General features: G+C 42.0%; 1 protein-coding gene across 7 annotated transcripts in view; it reads right to left on the bottom strand.

The window, feature by feature from the left end:
* Positions 1-24,398, bottom strand: part of KIF16B (kinesin family member 16B) — a 454,357-nt gene that overhangs the window by 373,444 nt on the left and 56,515 nt on the right. For all 7 annotated transcript variants that reach the window (XM_073672199.1, XM_073672197.1, XM_073672201.1 and 4 more), the window contains exons 3-4: positions 12,026-12,139; positions 8,920-9,036 (exon numbers count right to left, since the gene is read on the bottom strand). In XM_073672199.1, the coding sequence (XP_073528300.1) occupies positions 8,920-9,036; positions 12,026-12,139 (231 nt within the window). The remainder of the gene's footprint in view (positions 1-8,919; positions 9,037-12,025; positions 12,140-24,398) is intronic.

Raw genomic sequence — 24,398 nt, 5'->3', positions numbered from 1 at the left:
GCTGCACAGAATCACATATATTAATTATATCCAGAAAGACATCTTGCAATCAGGGCTGTGGAGTCGGTAAGCCAAACCACAGACTCAGACTCCTCAATTTCCCCGACTTCCGACTCCAACTCCACAACCCTGACTCACTACTGAGCATGTACATAAAGTGCAGCACAGATTCATCTCAACTAAAAGCTTAAATCTTTAGATCAGGAGTAGAAGAGACACTTATAGGACATCTCATAATTATCCCAAATTATTATGGAAGCATTTACAGCATACCCTGCATTGAACTACTACTGTACCAATCAATTATATATTTTAGGAGTCAGAGTCGGTCCATTTTATACAGACTCCACAGCCCTGCTTGCAATATTAGGGTAAAATTACAGACAGCAGAAATTTCTATGTCCCATTCATCTGAATGGGGCTAGAAAGAAATCCCATGTGCTCATCACCAAAATAAGTCTACTCAGATGAATGGAACTGATGGTCATGTGTGTGACTACACCCAAAGACTTCTTTTATAGAGATAGGGGGCAAACCGGCAAGGATTTTCTAGAGAAGTGTTTCCCAAACTCCAGTCTTCACGGCCCTCAACACATCATATGTTTTTAGGATCTCATTATTGCACAGGCGTGAGAGAACATGTGGTAATTTCTGATGTCTTGATAATAATTCCATCACCTGTGTAATACTAAGGAAACCCTGGTTCATTTTTTTTAGGTTATTTCCTGATAATTTTTCTGACATTTTTGAATACCAACTTCATATATGAGTATTTTCCTGTTTTTTAGGGTGCCTTTAGACAGGTGTTTTCCAGATATTTAACTCCACGCAACAATGAAGAACCCGATTAGCGGGTTTTGAAGTAAAAACGCTGGCAAAATGCTGAAAAGAAACCCAGACGTCTACAGAGAGTCTTTTCACGCTGTCCATTGCTTTGTATTGTTAAGGATAAGGCAGAAGAAGTCTGAAGAATTAACTTTTTTTAAACCGTTTGATGTCTTTGGAAATCTGAAGAGGTGAAAGATGCTCAAAAGACATACGAACAGAAAGTCGTTTATACAAAGAAATGTTTTCTGAGTGATTTTTCAGATGGGTTTCAAATGCTTTGAAAAAGAAGTTGCGTGCACATATCCCCAATAGGAAAAAAACTCATGGCAGTCATCTGTAATGCAACCGCAGGATATACTTCTAATCACAGTGTGAAAGACCCTCATACGCAACAACCTTTTTTGCATTTTTCATTCCCACCCCCCATTCTTGTAAGAGCGATATCACTTTTTATTTTTCTGTCCACAGTCATACAAGGGCGTGTTTTTTTGCAGGAGTTGAATTTTTACATTTTCCCATAACGTTTAGAAAAACGGGGAGGAAAAAAAAAAAATTCCGCCACTGTTTTATTGATTTTGCTTTGACCTCCGTACTTTTTTTTATATTTAAGAGATTAAAGCAAATCAAGAATTTTGCAGAAGTAAAAAATAAAAATAAGTGGTTTGAGTAGACATTTTCTGTAACGCACACATTGTTTAATTTTCCAACAAAGGAGCTGTGTTTTTTTGCAGTGATAGTGGTCGTTTTTACTTTGTCAGATTCAAGTTATTTCTGTGACCATTGTGGGTTTTTCTTTCATTAAAAGAGGGGTACCAACAATTTTGACCACGTGTGTATATATAATATATGGAAATGAACAAATGAAAGTCAGACATTGCTCTTCAACCCTGCTTCCACAGAATTTAAAAAAAAATTAAACTCATGAAATAGGTCTGGGCAGAAATGATGGTACCCCTGAAAATGATGTGACAAAAGGGACATGTTAAATCAAGTTGTATCCACTAATTAGCATCACAGGTGTCTACAATCTTGTAATCAGTCAGTGGGCCTGTATATAGGGCTACAGATACTCACTATGCTGTTTGGTGACATGGTGTGTACCACACTCAACATGGACCAGAGGAAGCAAAGGAAAGAGTTGTCTCAGGAGATAAGAAAGAAAATTATAGTCAAGCATGTTAAAGGTAAAGGTTATAAGACCATCTCCAAGCTGCTTGATGTTCCTGTGACTACAGTTGCACATATTATTCAGAAATTTAAGATCCATGGGACTGTAGCCAACATCCCTAGCCGTGACCACAGGAGGAAAATTGATGACAAATCAAAGACGGAAAATACGAATGGTAACAAAAGAGCCCAGGATAACTTTTAAAGAGATTAAAGGTGAACTTCAAGCTCAAGGAACATCAATGTCAGATCGCACCATCCGTCGTTGTTTGATCCAAAGTGGACTTCATGGGAGACGACCAAGGAGAACACCATTGTTGAAAAAAAAAATCAAAAAAGCCAGACTGGAATTTGCCAAACTACATGTTGACAAGCCACAAAGCTTCTGGGAGAATGTCCTATGGACAGATGAGACAAAAATGGAAGTTTTTGGCAAGGCACATCAGCTCTATGTTTACAGATGGAAAAATGAAGCATATCAGGAAAAGAACACTGTCCCTACTGTGAAACATGGAGGAGGCTCTTATGTTCTGGGGCTGCTTTGCTGCATCTGGCATAGGGTGTCTAGAATCTGTGCAGGGTACAATGAAATCTCAAGACTATCAAGGGATTCTAGAGAGAAATGTGCTGCCCAGTGTCAGAAAGCTTGGTCTCAGTCGCAGGTCATGGGTCTTGCAACAGGATAATAACCCAAAACACACAGCTAAAAACACCCAAGAATGGCTAAGAGGAAAACATTGGACTATTCTGAAGTGGCCTTCTATGAGCCCTGACCTAAATCCTATTGAGCATCTTTGGAAAGAGCTGAAACATGCCATCTGGAAAAGGCAACCTTCAAACATGAGACAACTGGAGCAGTTTGCTCATGAGGAGTGGGCCAAAATAACTGTTGAGAGGTGCAGATGTCTCATTGACAGTTACAGGAATCATTTGATTGCAGTGATTGCCTCAAAAGGTTGATCAACAAAATATTTAGTTAAGAGTACCATTATTTCTGTCCAGGTACTCGAGTTTAATTTTTTTAAAAATTCTTTGGAAGCAGGTTGAAATGCAATCACTGACTTTCATTTGTTCATTTTCATAGATTTTTAATTTCTTATTACTTTTGTCAGATTTAAGTTATTTCTGTGACCATTTTGAGTTTTTCCTTTCATTAAACGAGGGGTACCAACAATTTTGACCATGTGTGTATCTATCTATCTATCCACACACAAACACTGCTCAAAAAAATAAAGGGAACACTTAAAACAGAATATAAGTAAATCAAACTTCTGTGAAATCAAACTGTCCACTTAGGAAGCAACACTGATTGACAATCAATTTCACATGTTGTTGTGCAAATGGAATAGACAATAGATGGAAATTATTGGCAATTATCAAGACACATTCAATAAAGGAGTGGTTCTGCAGGTGGGGACCACAGACCACATCTCAGTACCAATGCTTTGGTCACTTTTGAATGTTGGTTGTGCTTTCACACTCGTGGTTGCATGAGACGGACTCTACAACCCACAGAAATTGCTCAGGTAGTGCAGCTCATAAAGGATGGCACATCAATGCGAGCTGTGGCAAGAAGGTTTGCTGTGTCTGTCAGTGTAGTGTCCAGAGGCTGGAGGCACTAGCAGGAGACAGGCCAGTACACCAGGAGACGTGGAGGAGGCCGTAGGGAGGGCAACAACCCAGCAGCAGGACTGCTACCTCCACCTTTTTGCAAGGAGGAACAGGAGGAGCACTGCCAGAGCCCTGCAAAATGATCTCCAGCAGGCCACAAATGTGCATGTGTCTGCACAAACGGTTAGAAACCGACTCCATGAGGGTGGTATGAGGGCCCGACGTCCACAGATGGGGGTTGTGCTCACAGCCCAACACCGTGCAGGACGCTTGGCATTTGCCACAGAACACCAGGATTGGCAAAGTTGCCACTGGCGCCCTGTGCTATTCACAGATGAAAGCAGGTTCACATTGAACACGTGACAGACGTGACAGTCTGGAGACACGGTGGAGAGCCATCTGCTGCCTGCAACATCCTTCAGCATGACTGGTTTGGCAGTGGGTCAGTAATGGTGTGGGGTGGCATTTGTTTGGCGCGCCGCACAGGCCTCCATGTGCTCGCCAGAGGTAGCCTGACTGCCATTAGGTACCGAGAGGAGATCCTCAGACCCCTTGTGAGACCATATGCTGGTGCGGTTGGCCCTGCGTTCCTCCTAATGCAAAAAAATGCCAGACCTCATGTGGCTGGAGTGTGTCAGCAGTTCCTGCAACATGTAGGCATTGAAGCTATGGACTGGCCAGACCGTTCCCCAGACCTGAATCCAATTGAGCACATCTGGGACATCATGTCTCGCTCCATCCACCAACGTCATGTTGCACCACAGACTGTCCAGGAGTTGGCGGATGCTTTAGTCCAGGTCTGGGAGGAGATCCCACAGGAGACCATCCGCAATCTCATCAGGAGCATGCCCAGGCATTGTAAGGAGGTCATACAGGCACGTGGAGGCCACACACAATACTGAGCCTCATTTTGACTTGTTTCAAGGACATTACATCAAAGTTGGATCAGCCTGTAGTGTGTTTTTCCACTTTAATTTTGGGGGTGACTCCAAATCCAGGCCTCCATTGGTTAATAAATTTGATTTCCATTGATGATTTTTGTGTGATTTTGTTGTCAGCACATTCAACTTTGTACAGAACAAAGTAGTCAATGAGAATATTTTATTCATTCAGATCTAGGATGTGTTATTTGAGTGTTCCCTTTATTTTTTTGAGCAGTGTATAAGACTTTATATGATTTACGATCTTCAACTTGACCGCAAAAGAAAGCGGTCAATCAGGTTACACAACTTAACTGAACCAACTCGTCTAATTACAGACTACCCACTAATTATAGGATGCTTCGCTTATCCCAAGCAAGGCCAGAAAATCAATTGTTCTCTGCTTTTACAGAAGACCGTGGTGCTCAGGAATCATTAGAAAAACTGAGACTCATACTTAAAAAAAAAAGAAAAAAAATACCAATAGAGAAAAACAATGACAACTACATAATCAAGAAGTTTAAAAAAACAAAACTGGTTTAGCATAAGAGTGGATTATAGAAAATGCTGCGGAATAACTACACAGGTCTAGTACATCTCCACTAATGTTACACTGAAGACCCTGATGAAGCAGGCGGCCCCTTGGGGCTGTGAGGTCAGATCGGAGAAGAAACTAGCAGATGACTTAACACAGATCTGGGTGAGAGTGACTATGTGACTACGAGCATGCCGTTCAAAGGTGAACACAAGTTTTAATCAATTGGCCAGAGATAAAGGGACATTTTATTACCTGTGTTATAGAAGTTTATACATCTTATACATTTATTTTAAAGTATGGCACAATACAGACAATGTCTATGCAGGAAAATTCCTTTGCCCGATTATCAGATATTCTAGAATCTACCTTAATCCAAAGTTATAGAAAAGTATAATGGTAATAAACAGAATGTTGTCAAGATGTTTTACAATGACTTATCAAGAAAAAAGTGCCCCTGAGTAGAAATAAAGCAAAAGGTAAAACTGGAGAGGCAAAAAGCGCAATTAGGGTCTTAACTGGTAAAGTGGTGTAAAATCTTACAGGTACGCTCACCTGATAGGGTTGGGACAGTCACAAATCCTATAGAAGCTCGTAAGGCCTCCTGCAGGACCGTCAATGGGATGAGATACAATGAATGAGGGATGCGGTGGTTCAGAATCTGCGCTGCACGTGGTTCAAAAGTACAATCAGACAGAGGTGAAGCACGAATGCGATTTATTGTGTCCACGCGTTTTAACATTTTCATGAGGACCAAACCACAATGATCATACCTCGGGCAGCGCGGATTCTGAACCACTTATTCCTCATTTATTGCATCCGAGCAGAAATAAACTCACTCTCGACTTCCAATCTATGTATTTTTCCTACTTATCCTTTTTTTTCCGTTTACATGGAAAAAAAAGTTGGGTTTGGTTACTCGTACCACAATTGCTGATTCTATCTGGGAACTACAGTTTACAAAAACTATAAAATGAAAAGGAAAATACATAAAGGTGTAGATGGTGGCTTTGTGCATCAGATGAAGCCTAGAGTGAGGTGAAACTCTTAGACAGCCATGTATGCATGCCAACAGTCCCTTTAATGCTGTAATGGACAGCAAGAGATAGTAAAGTAGAGCACTTGGCTTTTTCCGGTCCCAAAGAGAAAGAAGTGGTGATGTGCACACCTTGACACACCTTGATTCAGTCAAGGATTTCTCAGCCACCAATTATCAAGATCCATCGGGGTTTCACAGGTCGCACCATCACCAATTTGAAATTGATCACTTCTTCTTGATATACATAACTTTTAATGGGAATCTGTCAGCAGGATTTCATACTCCAAACTATTTATATGCATATGTAGCTGTTTCACAGACAAGTCCAGCAATACCTTTACATGGTCAGTCTCTTCCTCCATTACTGAAAAATTAGCGTTTGAATGGATATGTAAATGAGCCTGAAGAGCCATTTGTAGATCTGAAGCCTCCGTCACTCCAGCTCTATTCCCCACCCAGCACCACCTTCTGCTCTTTCACTGATGGTTCCTTTACCTGAAGTTGCACAGAATAGAGGAAGTCTGTCAAGCAGGAGCAAGAGACACTGAGCACGGAGTAGAGCTAGAGTGAAAGAGGCGTCAGATCTACACAGTCTCATTTACATATCAAGTCGCACACCGATTTTTCAGTAATGGATGAAAGGATTGGCCATGTTTTGTTCTGTTAGTCCCATAAAACACAAGGGACTTTTGGACTAATTTTTTGGTTTGGTGGGGATCGTAGTGATCAAATCCACAGCAATCATACATATATCACCCGTCCTATGCATAGGTGTCTTCCATTTAATCTGAGGTCACACCTTCTATTACTCCCAGAGCTTCGATGATTAAAAGAGATCAGTCATAACAGATCCCATAGACTATGAACGGCTCCATCAGATTTCCATGTTATAATGCATGAAAGAACAGCACAACAGACAGCGCTTCATCGTGTTTCCGAGCAGAACAGCGCACAGCCTTTCTGGCCATATTCTGCACACGCTTATTTATTTAGTTATTCCCGTCATGTAACTTGCTCATTTTTTAGAGATCCCAGTGCGACCTAGTATCAGTTATTTCTAGTAATACTTTGCTTGTTTTGGCTGAATAGGGGTCCTATCTGTGGTTGCATCCATTTTCTCTTTAATCATTAATCCGATTCAGCGAGCACACAGACAGACGGACAGTTTGATGTTTGCATTTCCTTCAATCCCAAAAAACACATGCTGAGATCTGTTGCTTTTAAAGTACGGCTTAAAAATTCTCTTTACGTATTACATTAAGGAACAGCATAATCAGCAATAATCGCCTACAAAGCAAGGACAGATCTGCTGCTTGTTTTAATAAAAATTAAGTGTTAACACACACAAACACACACACACCCCTCAATACGCTGTATTCTACGGCCGTACTACACTCCTACTACATTACCTATAATGAGGTCATTAACACACTTGGCAAAACTAATACACTGGGGTCATTTACTAAGACTGGTGTTTCGCATGCCATTCTTCATCATGAGTCCTCTCCAGTAAAATGCTCAATATTTAATAATAGCTTCTACTTTTAACTATAGGACAGAAGACCTGTGTCGCCCTTTGTGAGTAGCATACTCTACACGTGACCACAGTGAAAATAAGGATCTAAAAAATTCAAAATATATAAATTAAGCAATCAGTAAGCCAAATCACAACGTTCCCAATAAATCTGTACCCCAAGTACCCCGTACCCGACCTGTGCAAAGCCCTGCTGTAGTAATCTTTATACCGAGGAGTAAGCAGACGCGTTCACTTTCACAGCTTCTGAGCTCTGCTTTACTGCACCTATGCAGTAGTGTTATTCTACAGGGAAGGCAATGGGGTATTCCATAAAATTTCTGGTTTTCTCCCATCTATAAAGATAAGAAATAACTAGCTGATCACAGGGGGTTCGAAAGTTGTAACCCTTAGAGAACAGGGCTCCAGAACCCTGAGAAATGTAGGATCCCATCTGGAACGGTGGCAGAGGTGCGCATACTCAACTTCTGCTCCATTCATTGCCTATAGGACCACCGCAGAGTACAGTGCCCCGCTATTTCCAGCAGTCCCACTACCAATGAATGGAGTGGGGGCTAAGAATGCGCAACTCAACACCATTCAAGATATGGCTGCATTGCTCCATTCTCAGGATTGTTTTGGGTCCCATTGGTTGCAATTTTGGGAAAATCCCTTTAAACTCAGATAGCTCATGCGTAGTAGATCTGCCGGTGTTAAGCAGTGTTGATTGGCTGTGCACACAACTATAGGGAGATGTGGGTTACAAGGGCGGTCACGCTGGCTCGCCCATTTATTTCTGAAAGGAGCCACAGGGGAACAAAATATGATGAATAAGGCCACGGCCCCACTATTAGTATTTGGTCAGTATTTTTTCTCAGTAGTGGGAGCCAAAACCAGGAGTGGGTGATAAATGCAGAATTGGTGATTTGTTTCTATTATACCTTTTCTCTGATTGTTCCTCACTTGGTTTGGTCTCCCACTACTGAGAAAAAATACTGACCAAATACTGATAGTGGGGCCATGGCCTAAACCTCACAGTAAGTGTCGGCTAACACAAGAGACCCTTATGTCTTCGATTATGGGAGAATTTTAACATTACTGTGCATTATGGTAATTTTTTCAGCGGTTTTGTGACTTTTTTTTTTTTTTTTTTTAAAAAGGTGGATTCCAGGAGGAATCCACCTGAAAGAAACATTGAGTGCTCCTAAGATCGTTGTTTGTTTTTTTTTTTTTGTTTTGTTTTTTTTTAAATCCTTCCTTCCCTGTTAGCATTATTTAAAGTTTGTCAAAAGAAAAACGTTCATACCGGGTTACCCATCATAGTATAGGACTTTCCAGAACCAGTCTGTCCGTATGCAAAAACACAAGCATTATAGCCTTCAAATGCAGATTTCAGGACATCTGTGCCAAGATCTCTGAAAACCTGAAAGATACAATATTGGTAAGTTGGTTACATGAACATATTCATGTCCTCTCAAGTTGGCCACATTACACATTAAAGAAGTTCACCAGGGTTAGAGAAACATGGCAGCTTTTCAAAAACGGCTCCACAGTTTGAATGTGGTAATGAGAAGTATCCACATTCACTGCTAAACTCAACTCATGGACAGCTTTAGAAATGTTTTTGGAAGTAGTCATATTTTTCTCATCCTGGACATTTATTTTTTTTATTTATTTTTTCAGAATTTCTGCTTCGAAACAGACATTTTGTTTTCAAGAGCATTTTAAAGCTGGCAATAAAAATCATACAGGCTTAACACTTTTCCAACCACCCACTGTCTTAACGACAGGCAGTGCGGTTCCTGAGTCTGCAGCTCGGCCTGCATCATTCTAAGGGGCCATTTGAGGGTTATTCCCAAGACAGTGAGCTATAACTTACCAATTGTTGCAGGTCCGACTGCTCACACCCACAATGATCCAGAGAAAACGGCTTTGGAAACAATCACCATCGTGAATAAAGCGAAGGTGCACATGCCCGACTAAAACTCCATTCATTGTGTATGGGACTGTCAGAAATGGCCATGTTTAGCGCTCAACTGGATTTCAGTAAAATCCATGGCATAACTAGCTAAATATATCTTTTCAGTCAAGTGTGAATGTGGTCTTAAAGAAGCACTCCCCCTCCCATCAAAGTTTTTTATCCTCTTAATATACACTGTGTTCCAAATTATTATGCAAATAATATTTTCTCAGATTTTCCCAAATTACCTATATGAATTGCAGTCATTGTAATTTTCCAGTCAAATAACTATTAGAGTACAATTGAAAGGTTTTTGTACAAACTGCCTATGATAACAGTATAATTTAAAAAAAATAGAAAACTCAAACTGCACTGAAAATGCATGTTCCAAATCATTATGCACAGCAGAGTTTTCAACCTTTTCATTTTAATAAAGAACAAAAAAATGGTCATTTTTGAAATTATAAGCATTAGCAGGTTATTACAAACTGAAATCAAACAGTTTTCAACTCAAAACTTTATTCTAGGTGATGTTACATTTTCACATAGGACCCCTTGTTCGAAAGAAGCTTCTGAACTCTCTCGTCCATTGAATTTGTCAGGTTTTGGATGGTTTCTGCTTCAATTGTTTTGCATGAGGACAGAATACCCTCCCAGAGGTGTTGCTTAGATGTGAACTGCCTCCCGCCATCATAGACACTCCTTTTGATGATGCTCCAGAGGTTCTCAATGGGGTTGAGGTCAGGGGAGCATGGGGGTCACACCATAAGTTTGTCCCCTTTTATGCCCATAGCAGCCAGAGATGCAGATGTGAGGGTATTCTGTCCTCATGCAAAACAATTGAAGCAGAAACCATCCAAAACCTGACAAATTCAATGGACGAGAGAGTTCAGAAGCTTCTTTCGAACAAGGGGTCCTATGTGAAAATGTAACATCACCTAGAATAAAGTTTTGAGTTGAAAACTGTTTGATTTCAGCTTGTAATAACCTGCTAATGCTTATAATTTCAAAAATGACAATTTTTTTGTTCTTTATTAAAATGAAAAGGTTGAAAACTCTGCAGTGCATAATAATTTGGAACATGCATTTTGAGTGCAGTTTGAGTTTTTTATTTTTTTAAAAATCTACTGTTATCATAGGCAGTTTGTACAAAAACCTTTCAATTGTACTCTAATAGTTATTTGACTGGAAAATTACAATGACTGCAATTCATATAGGTAATTTGGGAAAATCTGAGAAAATATTATTTGCATAATAATTTGGAACACTGTACTGCAGTCATCATATTATACAGCACTGTGTACATACAATTGCTTATTTTGCCTTTCTACCCAGTTAATTCTTCTGTTTTCTCTGCACAAGTCATCCCCTTCTTCAACTCCTGACCCAGCTGTTCCCTCCTCCCACCTGTCAGGGACTTTTGGAGGTGACTGATGAGTCATACATGGAAAACTGACCTACTCTTTCTATATAGAGCTTGGAAGGATTTAACTATTGAGTTTTTAATCATGTGATGTCATAGACCTAATGGCAAAGAGAAGAATTATATGAGTAGAGATGCAAAATGAGCAATTGTAAGTACACAGTGCTATATGATATGATGATTGCAATATATTAAGAGGTTAAAAACTTTGATGGGAGGAGGAGTGCTTCTTTAAAGAATTAATGTCTGCAGACTCCACACCTGGTTTCAGCTTACTAAAATTGGCACAAATACTGTCCAAAATGCTGCTGTGGCCAATGGCATTTTTCAGACACCTGTCCTTTAGCGTCTCTGTTATGCATATGCCGCTCTGATGTTCCACCATCCCCCCTGTGGTTCTACTGAGCAGAACTTGGGTCACAGCAGAATACTATGGTGATCTAGGCTTGGTTTTGCAGTATGGTAGGTAGTCCATACTTTGGTGGCATCTACATTACAGCCATTTAAAGCCGACCCGACAAGTGAGAACTCTTTGAAGAAAATTTGCATCTAGTAGTAATTTAGGCTACAGCAAACTTTACTCCAAAATTGGCACCATCGTAATATGCAAACAGGTGCAGTAGTCTACAAGAACAGTAGTATACAAAACAAAGGAAAGAACCGCAGGGATTAAATGACTCAGATTCCAACCTTTACTAAATAAGTGGAATCTTTCCCTTAAGACAAGCTGAATACGAATGTTATTTCAATCCATTTCTGTATTTGTTTCTTTGGCATTCACAATCAACTTGAAGCCTCGAGCTTGCCAAAATTCCTGCAAAACCCAAGTTCCCCTTCAAACAATAAGCACATTCTGCGAGCAGCTACTAAATAAGAGGGGTGATCACTGAATATAAAACAGCAGCCTCAGCAGCTCGTGCAGGAAGATTACTGCGAGTTGCGAATCCCATTTTACATCAGTCCTTCATTAAAATGAAATGCCCACAAAGAAAGAAAGAGAATTGATGGCGGAATCAGAAAATGTCTTACCCGTTCTTGAGACACATAGCTGGAATTTTTACAATCTGCTGAGAAGTAGGAAAAGTCATAGGTGAATATTTTCGTGCGATCTCGACCAGAGTCCCCGGTGACCCCATCAGGCAACTGCACAAAACAAATGCATAATTAGGGGGATATATCATGCAGTGTTATTTACACACAAAATCCCACATAACCTTCAGCTAAAGAGTTTCAATAGCAATTTCATGAAATCTTAAACTCCCTGGTGGCAAGGATATGATTAATTAACTCAAGGAAAAGAGAAGAAATCTTTTGCCACAAGGATTTATGCGCACAGAAACATTAAACAAATTCCATTTAAGACAAAGCACAGAGAGCGGCAGTGTTTCTACAATCGGGGGATCATTGCACCCACAGCTAAGGGATTGCAAGTATTCATTATTCTCACAAGATACTACACTATATAACGAAAAATAAAGATTTGAGTATTATAATGTATATACAGTGCAAATCGATTCACAGGACCCAGTCTGGTAGCCCACCAGTAATCTGTGGCCAACGGACGGGAGACCGGCGAACTGCCTCCTACCCGACTCCTCCTTTGATTAGTCAGCCTGGGCCAACATCTCTGATGCAGTATGATGCACATGTGGTGTCGCGCCAGGTCGGATAATCAAAAGAAGAGCTACAGATGCGGGCAGGTAGGCAGCAGTTCGTTGGGCTCGCGTCCATCGGCCACAGATTGGCGTAGTGGCTCCTGGACCAGGTCCTGTGATGCGATTCACAACATCTCTAGCACACAGATATACATGTCCTTTCTTGACTAAGCAATATTACCCTTTTGGACACTTTGCAAAGTGCACTAGCAGTAACTAGTAAATTCAAGGAGGTCTACAGAGTAAAGGAACATACACTTCTTGATTGATTCCCTTCTAATGTTGGCTCAAAAAACGGCATCAAAAACCATGTGCGTTTCCAGTCTTAATGGGGTGCTCCATGAATAACATTTATCCCCTATTCACAGATACATGTATGATCGTCGAGGGTCGACTGATGGAATACACCACTGATTCAGAGAAAGAACATCCCAAAGTCCCACATGGATGGCGTGGTAGTGCACATACTTGACCACCACTCCATTAACTTTTATGGGTCTAAAGCAGTGTTCCCCTAACTCTGGCCACCAACAGGTCATGTTTTCAGGATTTCCTTAGTATTGCCCAGATGATAATTGCAGTACCTCCACAGGCAATAATTCCATCACCTGGGCAATGGCAAGAAAATCCTGAAAACATGATCTGGGCTTAAGTATTGCCTGTGTGTGGCCACTGCTCCATTCACATGGAACGCCAGTTGTGTGATTGGTGGTGTCTTAGCAGTCAGATCAACAACGATCACTAATTTATCACATATCCTGTTACCCTTTTGAAAAGGAGCAAATTTGTTCCACTTGAGAGGAAAGAAAACTGTCATTAGTCATGTTGCAAGGCTCGATAACGTGTCGGACATTGCCTTCAATAGGTAGCACTGAAAGGGAACCCAACAGCTTATTTATGTCGCCTGTACTAGGAGCAGGAGAAGCGGCCGGGAACAGCCTCTTGGACTAGTTACACAAGCCACATGGGCTCCCGCAGTTTTTAAAAGTATGTTTTCTCATGGCCGTGTTTCAGAGTAAAACATACCTAGCTGAAATGACAGAACCAGTGTCTAATTCATGCCACCCATGGTTCAGGCAGAATGTATCATCAGGTCAGTCAAGCTCACTCTACTAAATCATTTTATTTTTCTCCACTAATTTGTGCACATTTCCCAAGAAGCTTTGCTGTTAACCCCTTCACCCCAAAGCTCGTTTTCACCATCCTGACCAGGAATAAATGGAATGTAGAAGGAAAAAACAAAAAAAAAAATGTAACTTTTTTTTTTTTTTTTCCCACAAAATTTTTTACTTTAGACCCATTTTATTTTTACTTTCAATAGGGTAACAGGAGAAAATGTACCCCAAAATTTGATGTACAATTTCTCCTGAGCACACAGATACCCAATATGTGGGGCACACGGCAGGGCTCGGAAGGGAACGAGCACCATTTGACTTTTTGAATGTAAAATATGCTGGCATAATTAGCGGACACCATGTCGTGTTTAGAGAGCCCCTGATGTATCTAAACAGTGGAAACCACTCATAAGTGACAACATTCGGGAACCCCCAGGTGCTTCACAGTTTATAATGTTGAGCCATGAAAATAAAAAAAAATATAAAAATCACATTTTTCACACAGGAATGTTTTTTTTTACTCTCATTTTGCATTTTCAAAAAGTGGAAACCCCCCACAAGTGACACCATTTTGTAAACTACACCCCTCAGGGAACTTATCTAGATGTGTGGTGAGAATGGCTTTTTTTATCCCGAAAAAATGGACCCCAAAATTAGTTGTGCTATTTCTCCTGAGTACGCAGATACCCCATATGTGGTCAAAAACAGCTTTTGAGGCATAGTGCAAAGCTCAGAAGGGAAGAAGCGCCATATTGGAGTTCAGATTTTGCTGGACTGGTTTGAGGGTGCCATGTCACATTGGTAGAGCCCCAGAGGTGCTAGATCAGCCGAACCCCCCCATAAGTGACCCAATTTTATAAACTATTCAATTAATTCATCTAGTGGATCATATTGATACCACAGGTGTGTCACAGTAATTTATACCATTGGGCAGTGAAGAAAAATAATTACATTTTTACCACCAAAATTTTGTTTTAGGCTATGTGCCCACGATGCAGAAATGCTCCGGATTTTTTCCTGAGCGTTTCTGCATCTCCCTGGCAGAAAAAAACGCATGGGGATTGTACATGGGGATTGTACATGCGGATTGTACATGCGGATTGTACATGCGGATTGTACATGCGTTTTCCTGCCAGGGACAAGCGGAAGTGAAGCGTTCTTCACTTGCATTTCCGCATGCGGGTTGACAAGCGCTTTCCAAGCGATTAGCATCACTTGGAAAGTGCTTGTCAACTTAGTCACACTATATAAATCCATGCAAACGGCATGGATTTATATAGTGTGACCAAAAAATGGTAAAAAAATAAAAAAATAAATATATACTTACTCTCTGATGGCCCCCGGTGTCTTGTTTCCCTTCGTTCTCCCTTGCCGGCAGATGTACACTGAAGGCCCTCCGACGTCAGCGTCGCGTGACCAGTCACATGACTATGATGTCAGCGCAGGTCCTTCAGTCCATCGCGAACTGCCGGCATGCGAGGAGGAGCGCATTGGGGGCCGCCAGAAGGTAAGTATATACCGTATATTCCGGCGTATAAGACGACTTTTGAAGACTGAAAAATCTTCTGTCTAGTCTGGGGTCGTCTTATACGCCGGTAATGCTTTTGAACTTTCAGAAATTGACATGCGGGGATACTCTTGGGGTGTTAATAAGCTGCCGTGGCCGTATCCCTGCCATGTCGGAGTTAATATAAGGTGGAGGGAGTTAAAATACGGCGGCGGTAGGTCCAGACAGTCAGCGCTTCTTTGCTGAAACTGACACATCGCTGCGTATTCCCAGCTCCGGACACAGCGCAGGGCTTCTGTGCCGACAGCTTTCACTTGTCACAGAAGCGCTGCGCTGTGTCCGGAGCTGGGAAGTTCGCATCGCTTCTGTGACAATGTATGAAAAGCCGGCAATTCAGCAGCGGCATAAGCCGGCACCCGACAATTTAGAATAGAAAGAATAGAGCATCACACATAGATTAGATAGATAGAAACATGTCAGTCACATATATATGAAGTACAGTGACAGTGTTGATTACTGTACTTGTCATTTAGTGTAAAGGATTTATCAAAAAAATAATAGTGTTTTCATGCACCGTCTCTTTAAAAAAGCCGGCCGGCAATTCAGCATCTGTACCCAACAATTTAGAATAGAAGGAATAGAGAATCACACATAGATTAGATAGATAGAAACATGTCAGTCACATATATATGAAGTAGAGTGACAGTGTTGCTTACTGTACTTGTCATTTAGTGTAAAGGATTTATTAAAAAAAATAATAGTGTTTTCATGCACCGTCTCTTTAAGAAAGCCGGCTGGCAATTCAGCATCTGTACCCGACAATTTATAACAGACAGAATAGAGCTTCACACATAGATTAGATAGATAGAAACATGTCAGTCACATATATATGAAGTACAGTGATAGTGTTGGTTACTGTACTTGTCATTTAGTGTTAAAATAAAGGATTTATTTAAAAAAAAATTGGCGTGGGGTTCCCCTTAATTTTAGGCTCTAGCGGAGGTTAAGCAGACAGCTGGGGCAGATGTTTGAAGCCTGGGAAGGGGGTAATACCCACGGAGCTTCCCAGGCTACTAATATCAGCCCCCAGCTGAATACCTAGCCTTTACTAGCTATTAAAATGGGGGACCCCCCAAAAAAAATGACGTGGGGTCCCCCCTAATTTAATAGCTAGCAAAGGCTAGGCAGACAGCTGGGGGCTGATATTAATAGCCCAGGAAGGGAGCCATGAATATTGGCCCCCTCCCAGGCTAGAAACACCAGCCGTCAGCCGCCCCAGAAATGGCGCATCCATAGGATGCGCCAATTCTGGCACTTAGCCTCGCTCTTCCACGCTGCCCTGGTGCGGTGGCAGGGGGTAATAGGGTTGGGGTTGATGTCAGCTTATAATGCCAGCTGACATCAAGCCCAGGTTAGTAATGGAGAGGCGTCTATAAGACACCCCCATTACTAACCCCATAGTCAAAGTTAAAAAAAACACAAACACCCAGAATAAAGTCCTTTAATTGAAATAAAGACACAATTCTTTATTGTTCTAAATTAAACCATACTTACCACCACGCCCATTCCAGCTGAAGCCAACGATCTCCTGCAATAAAAGAAAAATAATAAACCAACCTCATCCTTACCTCTCCATGGTTCCCAGGACAGCTTCAGCTCTGCTACATCGAGATGACAGGCTGGACCGCAGCAGAACGCTGCCATCCAGCCTGTCATCCCGCAGACACTGAGAAGCGCAGGCATGCTTGCGCTCCTCAGTGTCTCGCTGTGACGGCATCCAGATGAGCCGACAATGAACTCAGCTCACCTCCTGGACGTCCGTCACTGACAGCGTGGGAAACTTCTACTGCGCATGCGGGGAGCAGGAGAATTTTCCCACGCTGTCAGTGACGTGCATGAGGTGAGCCGAGTTCATTGGACATGAACTCGGCTCATCTGGATGCCGTCACAGTCAGACACTGAGGAGCGCAAGCATGCCTGCGCTTCTCAGTGTCTGCCGCATGGCAAGCTGAACGGCAGCGTTCTGCTGCGGTGCAGCCTGTCATGTGAATGTAGCAGAGCTGGACCGGTCCTGGGAACCATGGAGAGGTAAGGATGAGGTTGCTTTATTATTTTACTTTTATTGCAGGAGATCGTTGGCTTCAGCTGGAATGGGCGTGATGGTAAGTATGGTTTAATTTAGAACATTAAAAAATTGTGTCTTTATTTCAATTAAAGGACTTTATTCTGGGTGTTGTGTTTTTTTTAATTACTTTACTAGAAATTCATGGTGGTCATGTCTAATATTGGCGTGACCCCATGAATTTCGGGCTTAGGGCCAGCTGATAATGCCAAGCTGGCCTTAACCCCTTTATTACCCAGTGAGCCACCGCACCAGGGCCCTGGATGAGTTGGGTACAGCGCCAGAAGATGGCGCTTCTATGAACGCGCCATTTTCCGGGGTGGCTGCGGACTGCAATTTGCAGCGGGGGGGGCCCAGAAAGCTTGGGTCTCCCTGCGCTGCAGATTCCAGCCCCCAGCTGCCTAGTTGTACCTGGCTGGACACAAAAATAGGGCGAAGCCCCACGTCTTTTTTTTTTAATTATTTCATGAAATAATTAAAAAAAAAGGGCTTCCCTATATTGTTGTGTCCGGCCAGGTACAAATAGGCAGCTGGTGGTTGGGGGCAGCCCGTTCCTGCCTGCTGTACCTGGCTGGACACAAAAATATGGCGAAGCCCACGTCAACATTTCTGGGAAAAATTAATTACAAAATTAATAATAATTTAGGGACTGCATCTTTATTAACCCCTCAATTGTCATTTAGTGTTAAAATAAAGGATTTTTTAAAAAGAAAATTGGCGTGGGATCCACCATCATTATAGTCTCTAGCGGAGGTTAAGCAGACGGCTGGGGCAGATGTTTGAAGTCTGGGAAGGGGGTAATACCCACGGAGCTTCCCAGGCTACTAATATCAGCCCCCAGCTGAATACCTAGCCTTTACTAGCTATTAGAATGGGGGACCCCCCCAAAAAATGACGTGGGGTCCCCCCTATTTTAATATGTTTATGAGTGACAGTTTTCCTGCTATATACCTGCATGTCATAAGAATTTAAATTAAAAAAGGACCATGTTAAATTCAAATCTGTTTTTTTTTAATTTTTACCGGTGTTTGGTATGCGTTGGAAAAGGGGTAGTCTTATACGGTGAATATATCCTAAACTCTATATTTTAACAGGAAAGTAGGGGGGTCGTCTTATACACCAGGTCGTCTTATACGCCGGAATATACGGTATTTATTTTTTATTTTATTCTTTTTTTTCACAGTTTTCTATGGGACCCAGGTCAGGAAGAGAGTCTCCTCTTCTCTAGACCTGGGTACCATCCGCACAATATAACGCATGGAATACGCATCTACTTATACAGTGATGCGTAATCCATGCGATCTAATGCAAGTCAATGGCGGCGAGAACGCAGCACTTCCGCAAAATAATTGGTAGTGCTGCGTTTTTTTTCCGCAATGATAATCCGCAGAGGAAATTTCCGCAGAATGTGCACAGCACATGCGGATTATCATCGGGGAACATGGCAGGCCTTCTACCATGCGTTTAAGCGTTTCTGCAGCGTTTTTGTCGCGGCAGAAACGCTTAAACACATCGTGGGCACACAGCCTTAGCCTCAGATTTTACATTTTAACACTGGGAAATGGGTAAAAACGGCACCAAAATGTGTCCCACAATTTCTGCTGAATGATGCACAGTATTGCTTAGCCACACGGCGAGACTCGGGAGGGACGGAGCGCTATTTTCCTCCTGGAGAGCAGATTTTCCTAGAATAGTTTGTGGACTCCATATACAGAGCCCCTACTTGCTAAAAGCAGAATCCCCCTCAAGTGACCCAATTTTGGAAGTTATACCCCTTTGTGAATTTATCTACAGGTGTAGTGACGATTTTAACTCTATGGGTGTTTTCAAGAAACAATCAGCAGTGAATGTTGCCAAGTGAAGATTGCAAAACTGCAGTTGAAGTGACCAGTACGTTGTAGTCATCAGTACGTTGTGCCAAGCTCATGCTTCTGGAGACATGCACCCATACATTAGGCGGGCTCTCATCGCTACAGAAATGGCAAACATGTGGACACTAACTGCGGCTGGCTTAGGCACACTGTGGGGCTCAGAAGGGAGGGGGGCATTTGGATTTGGGAGCACAGAATTTGCTGAATTTGTTTTGGGGTGTGTGTGTGTGTGGGGGGGGTGTGTGTGTGAAGAGCCATTTAGTTTTGCCAAAGCCGTTGTACTACCAGTAACAAGGAAGCCCCCTATATTTCCAACAACAGACGACGGACCTCAGTGGGGACTTGCCTTTTTGTGGATTGAGTTGAAGCTTTTATTGGGAACATTTTACATAACATTTTGGATCACATTTATCCTGCGCTCTACGCTGAGCACTTATATCGGGGTTTTCATCTAAATCTCCAAGTGACGTGATTCAGATGAAACCCCTGAGGGATTCATTCACTATAATGAGGCAGCAGAGTTACTCTGGACTCTGTCTGGCCTCTGTTAAGCGCCGCCCTTCATTTTACAAGTGCACAAAACTGTGGCCAATAGCACTTTTATGTATGCCTAATAAAAAGACGGACACCACCGGATTCACAGGCCAGACAGCGCCCACAGTGCCTTCATCTGTCTCATTATAGGGAATCTTCCTCCGGGGTTTCCGTCTGAATCGCGTATTTCAGAAATTTACATGAAAACCTCGGTGTAAGCACTCAGCGCAGGATAAATGTGCGTCAAGCCTTACTGCGATCTTTGGGAGGCAGAATGAACACAACAGCAGAATTAATTTTACTTATTTTTTACGCTGCTCCTCGTGCAATATAAGTGATTAGACAAATTTATTCTTCGGGTCGGTGCGATTACAGCGATACCAGATTTATATTGGGTTTTTATGATTCGCAGCGGTCACCCTAAAAGACGCTTTTTAATGTAAAAACAAGTTTTTTGCATCGCCATATTTTTCCATATTTCTGCCGACAGTCAAGTGACGGCTTGTTTTTTTTCCGGGACAAGTTGATATTTTTATTGGTATCATTTTCAGGGAAATTACATTTTTTGATCGCTTTCAATTCCGTTTTTTGGGAGGCAGAATGAACAAAAAAACAGCAATTCAGGAATTGTTTTTTGGGGACTTATTTTATGCCATTCCGCGTGTGGTAAAATTAATGAGGCAGCTGTATTTTTTGGGTCAGTACGATTACAGAGATACTACATTTATATAGTTTTTTTGTGTTTTGGTGCTTTTATACAAAAACTTTTATAGCACAAATTATTTTTGCATTGCTTTATTCTGACAGCTGTAGCTTTTTTATTTTTCCGCTGACTGAGCTGAATTGCAGTTTGTTTTATGCCGGACAAGATGACGTTTTCAGTGGTGCCATTTTTATTTACATACGTCTTTTTGATCACGCTTTATTCCACTTTTTGTTTGGTGGCGTCATGATAAAACATGTTTTTTGCCTTGTTTTTCACTTATTTATTTTTTTACGGTGTTCACTGAAGGGGTTAACTAGTGGGACAGTTTTATAGGTCGGGTCGTTACGGACGCGGCAATACCAAATATGTGTATTTTTTTATTTTTTTTTTTAAACAGATAAAAGGTTTTTAATGTATTTATTGGATTAATATTTTTTCCCTTTTTGTTTTTTTAAATATTCTTACAATTTTTATTAACAGGCAGGAAGAAGGCATCTCAGCTGACACAGCCACCTTCCTGAAGGCCCCCGCCGCCATCTTGGGACCGGGGGTCACAATGGAGACCATCAGCACAACGTGATCGCATTACGTTGTGCTGATGGAATCACAGAGGGAGCTCAATCCCTCTGCGATGCCCCATGATGTCGCTGTCACTATTGACAGCGGCATCAGAGGGGTTGAATGCCAGCGATCGGTGCCAGCACCGATTGTGGGTGGTGCTGTGGGGTGTCAGCTCTCACATACAGCCGACACCGGCATATGATCGTGGCGGCGCTCAGCGTGAGCCCGCACGATCATGGCGTTGTATACATACTGCTCTTTGAGGAGTATATATATGGCGCATGTCGGGAAGGGGTTAAGACTCCATACTTACCTGGTTCTTCTTACTGAACAACAGAGCCTCCAAAGCATCCTCAAGGAGCAGCTGCAAAAAAACACCCCACCAAAAAAATCAAATCACAGATAATTAGAGTGAAGTACCATGATAAATTTTCACTATAGAAGGAATTAATGCTGTCTTCTCAAAAAGATAACCTCTGACCTATTAGGGATAAATGGATGCAACGGAATTTGGGAGTGTGGGGGGGTGGAGGCATCCATCTGGCTAAGAAAAGTAGCAACCCACTGTTTAGGAACTTCCTGCTCAGTTGCAGTTACTTAAAGGGATTGTCTGATCTTGTGGTTAAAGTCTGCAGTCACGCTATGTGACCGCAGACTTCTAAATACTTACAGAATCAACCACACACTGTCCAGATCCTCTGGTGTCGCTGCAGAAAAGAGGTAGTTATGTGACAGCAAGTACGCGATTTACATACAATCACGTGCCAACTAGATGTGCTTGGCTTTATTCAATACAAGTGAATTGAGAAAAGCCGAGCACGTCTAGTCTGAATGTGGCAGGAAGCATGCAAATCGTATACTTGCACTCATGTAACGGGCCGTTTTTACAGCAGATACCAGAGAATCCTGACAGCGTGCGGGACAGGAGTGACTTTAGAATTTCACCACAAGACCGGACAATCCCTTTAATGGGAAGTTTGAGGCAGGCTGAGGTTCTTACAATATCAGCTGATTGCCAGGGGGTTTTATGTGTAACTGGTGATGATCATTTCATTGTTTGCCAGCTTTCTACAAATAAGAGGCTATCTACTATATATAAATGTACAAGAGGAACAGGATTTGATAACCGCGAAATAGGACTAGTGTTCAGGTGTGTGACTGCCAAGCTCTGCACAATGCACAATAAAGGGACTTTCCATATTTCCAGTGTTAATCAGATTTTTACTTAGAAGGCACACTGATCAATTAGGTTAAGTGCCCACGATGCAGAAATGCTGCAGATTTTTCCGCATCTCCCTGGCAGGAAAAACGCATGCGGTTTTTACATGAACTTTTCCCGCCAGGTAGAAGCGTTTGTCAAGAGTTTATGCATGCGGGTTATCAATTGCTTTTCCAAGCGATTTTAGCATCACTTGGAAAGCGCTTGACAACTTGGTCACACTATATAAATCCATGCAACAGGCATGGATTTATATAGTGTGACCAAGTTAATAGTTTAAAAAAAAAAAAAAAAAAAACACACTCACCTTCTGATGGCCCCGGGTCTTTTCTCCGGTGCGTCCGGTCTCTTGTACGGCTTGCGGTGGTGTAAAAGGACCTTTCATGACGTCATTTAGTCATGTCAGCGGTCGCATGACCCGTCACATGACTAAATGATGTCATGGAAGGTCCCTTTACACCACCGCGAGCCGCCAGGGAGCATGATACAGGAGACCGGGGGACATCTGAAGGCGAGTATAACGTATATTTTTGTATATTTTTTATTTTAAATTCTTTTTTTTTACAAGTACTATGGTACCGGGGTCTGGAGGAAAGTCTCTTCTTCTCCAGACCCGGGTACCATCTGCACATTGAATCGCTTAATATCCGCTTGTGCACATGAAGTTATGCAGATATTTAGCGATTCAATGCAAGTCAATGATGGGAATTAAGCTGCGTGTCCGCAAAATTAATGGTCATGCTGCGAATTTTTCCGCAATGATAATCCGCAGCGGAAATTTCCGCAGCATGTGCACAACACATGCGGATTATCATTGGGGACCATGGGGCACGTATTACAAAGCGTTTAAGCGTTTTCGCTGCAGAAATTCCGTGGCAAAAACGCTTGAAAAATGCATAGTGGGCACGCAGCCTTAAAGGAGTTTTCAGTTTTATGCAAATCGTACACTAGATGCATCCAGGGGAAATTATGTAGAGTTCCACTCCATCACACTTTGGATAGTTGTATAGGTTTTAACCATACACCCCCACAAAAACCATAAAAGCTTCCCCACGCCATGAAAAACAACAAAATACATAATATTGCTATAAGCTACATTTTGCAGTTTCCTAAACTTATCCGCTTCAGTCAGGCTGACTGTGACATGCAATTTGCCATTAATCCATACCAGCTTGATTTCCCTTTTCCAGATTTCTCGGACAAAGCCACCATCTTAAAGATACTGTCACCTGCTCTGGTAGATGCATCCTGCTGGTGAAGGAACTTAGAGATCTGTCCCAGTGGGAAAGGATGAACCTCTGGTGAACCCTTGTATGTGCTTGAGCCCAAGGTACCGCTTGAATAGAGGAGGTCATTGTCCCCAGGACGGACATGGCGAATCTTATTGAGACCTTGTTCTGGTTCATTAGTGCACAGACTTTCGACCTCAGCTCAATTTGCTTTCGCCTTGGCAAAAACGAGGCCTGCAGCTGGGAATGCAGAAGAATCCCCAAAAAGGTCTTCTTGGTGTAGGGAAGTATATCCGACTTGTCGCGATTTATCAGCCATCCCAATGATTCCAGAGTATGAAGAGTCATCTGGGAGGTGCTCCTTCAATATTGGGACTGAGGGAGCCATTAATAAAAAAATCGTCCAAATATGGAACAATACTGATATCCCGTCTTCTTACAAAGGCCACCACTTTCGCCATGAGCTTCGTGAACAAGCGGGGATCCAACGAAATCCCGAAGGGAAGCACGTTGAACTGAAAATGATGTATTCTTTGATTTTGACTTACAGCAAATCTGAGGAACTTCCTGTAAGAAGGATGAATTGGCACATGATAGTACGCCTCTTGCAGGTCTATTGTTGCCATCGCAAAATCTTCCCCAATCAGTGGAAATGTGGACTTTAAAGATTCCATCTTGAACCTTCTGTATTTTACATATTGGTTGAGACATTTCAGATTGAGAATTATCCTGTAGCCACCTAATGCCTTTTTTAACAAGAATATTTGGGAATAGTGACCTTCTCCTCGTTCTCTGCCAGGAACTGTTGATATTACTCCTGCATTTTGTAAATTCTGAAGACCTGATATTAGGACTTTCTGCAATCTTGAGTAAGACAAGGTTG

The sequence above is a fragment of the Phyllobates terribilis genome, unplaced genomic scaffold (genome assembly GCF_046119375.1).
Source record: "Phyllobates terribilis strain yellow unplaced genomic scaffold, ASM4611937v1 Scaffold_3__8_contigs__length_932513732, whole genome shotgun sequence".
Classification (NCBI taxonomy): domain Eukaryota; kingdom Metazoa; phylum Chordata; class Amphibia; order Anura; family Dendrobatidae; genus Phyllobates; species Phyllobates terribilis.
Note: the sequence above shows the minus strand (reverse complement) of the source record. Positions and strands in the feature narration are given on the sequence as shown.